The sequence below is a fragment of the Pygoscelis adeliae genome, unplaced genomic scaffold (assembly GCF_000699105.1).
Source record: "Pygoscelis adeliae isolate BGI_AS28 unplaced genomic scaffold, ASM69910v1 Scaffold56, whole genome shotgun sequence".
NCBI classification, from domain to species: Eukaryota; Metazoa; Chordata; class Aves; order Sphenisciformes; family Spheniscidae; genus Pygoscelis; species Pygoscelis adeliae.
Window position 1 is genome coordinate 421,873 of NW_008824944.1, and position 1,885 is coordinate 423,757.

General features: G+C 34.8%; 1 protein-coding gene across 1 annotated transcript in view; it reads left to right on the top strand.

The window, feature by feature from the left end:
* The window catches only part of ABCC4 (ATP-binding cassette, sub-family C (CFTR/MRP), member 4), a 142,558-nt gene that overhangs the window by 41,489 nt on the left and 99,184 nt on the right, over window positions 1-1,885 (top strand). The window contains 1 exon segment of the mRNA XM_009325566.1: window positions 1,059-1,199. Coding sequence (XP_009323841.1) covers window positions 1,059-1,199 — 141 coding nt within the window.

Consider the following 1,885-nt stretch of genomic DNA (forward strand, 5'->3'; position numbering starts at 1 on the left):
GGAGAAACAAAAAACCAAGATAGGCTTCTCTTCTTTTATAGGTGAGTAGGTAGGATTTCTCCTTTCACATCTGAGTCAGGTCTGTTGATTCCACTGCTCTTGTACAGCCGTGTCTGCTGACAACAAAATCAAGTGTTACATGTCCACTGAACTGGCACTAGTTTTTCTATCACATATACAGTAAAAAAAAAAAAAAAAAAAATCAGACAAAAAACCAAGATAGGCTTCTCTTCTTTTATAGGTGAGTAGGTAGGATTTCTCCTTTCACATCTGAGTCAGGTCTGTTGATTCCACTGCTCTTGTACAGCCGTGTCTGCTGACAACAAAATCAAGTGTTACATGTCCACTGAACTGGCACTAGTTTTTCTATCACATATACAGTAAAAAAAAAAAAAAAAAAAATCAGAATTTTGTTCATTTGAATAGTTCTCTTACCTTCTTCATGCCTATCTCATTTCTTCCTTTTCTGTCTTTCAGTGTCCCCCATCCATTGTTTGCTTAATATGATTTCTCATTTGTCATTTTACTTGTTTTCTCTATTAACAGATGCTTTGTTGGTACTTACAAGGAGGTGATTAAAACTTTATGGGTAATTTGTTACTCTGGGCATATGTTGACTGATTTTGGTGCATACTTTTCTGAAAAGGAAAGGTTGCACACACTTCCATTCTGAAAACAGAATCTTTCCCGAGTCAAGGCCTTAGTTTCCAGAGCTATTACAACTGAAGGTAGTATATAAGAAAAGAAAAACCTGGTTTAGTGGTCAGTTAGAGTAAATATTTCTGGCTGTAAGTGAAGTCATGTTACATTTTGTGATGCAATGCAAAATAAAACCCTGACAGTGTCATTTTGCAAAGTAGATTTTTCAGTATTACTGCACTGAGACTGATTTTTTTTGTCAAAGCTATAGTTCCAATATTTAAAGGTTTTATATGTGTAATCACTTTATCTCCTTATTTAATTGTTTGCTAATTCTGAACCATGACTTTCAAGTGGCTTAGTCTGAATCTGTAACTGCAAGGTTGATGGTTTTTATTCTGTTTGGTTTTTTTTTTCAGGCCGAAAATGCACTGGCTGCAGTGCCAGAGGAGAGTCGCTCTGAGGGAAAAATAAACTTTAAGGTTTACAGAAAATATTTCACTGCGGGAGCAAACTACTTTGTGATTTTTATACTTTTAGTATTCAATATTTTGGCACAGGTAAGTTGTCGGGAGCCACAAACAATACTGAATGTATTTTGGGTTTACCTTTTTTTTTAGGTTTGGTTTTTGTTTTTTTTTTTTGTTTTTTTGTGGTTTTTTTTTTTTTTAGTTTTTAACATAGTGTATGCTTGTTACTGTGACATTTCATCTAAAATGTTTGGGAGCGTGGTGTTCTTTAATAATTTTGTAGTATACTCAATCAAATTTTATATATCGGCATGGAGTTTTGGTACAGTATTGAGAGGTCTTGCACTGATCCTTATTTCAACAGTTTTAATACTTCAATAAAATAATTATTTTACTGGCAGCGTGACACAGAAATTATAAGCCAGTCTAATTTTTGGAAATAGAGAACAAAATCATAAGGTGTATAAAGTAGTGTTTAACAAACCTGAACAGTCAGTATGTTTCCGGTTTAGGAGGGTAAAGGGATTTACTGGTTATGGGAGGACAGAATCTGACAGAAGCGTTAAAAGAAAAGCTCGTCTGCTGATAAGTGCAGGTTTTGAGAAGGGCTATAGGAGGGTCACTGTGTAGCAGAATAAGAAAGCGAGGAAGAGGATAGGCAAATAGTGTGTGTAATGCAGACTGTAGCAGGTATGTAAAAGAATTTTTAAACAAGGAAAATTATTTTGAAACTTACTGAAAGAAATGGTGAGCTGAGGAAGCTGCATGAAGATAGC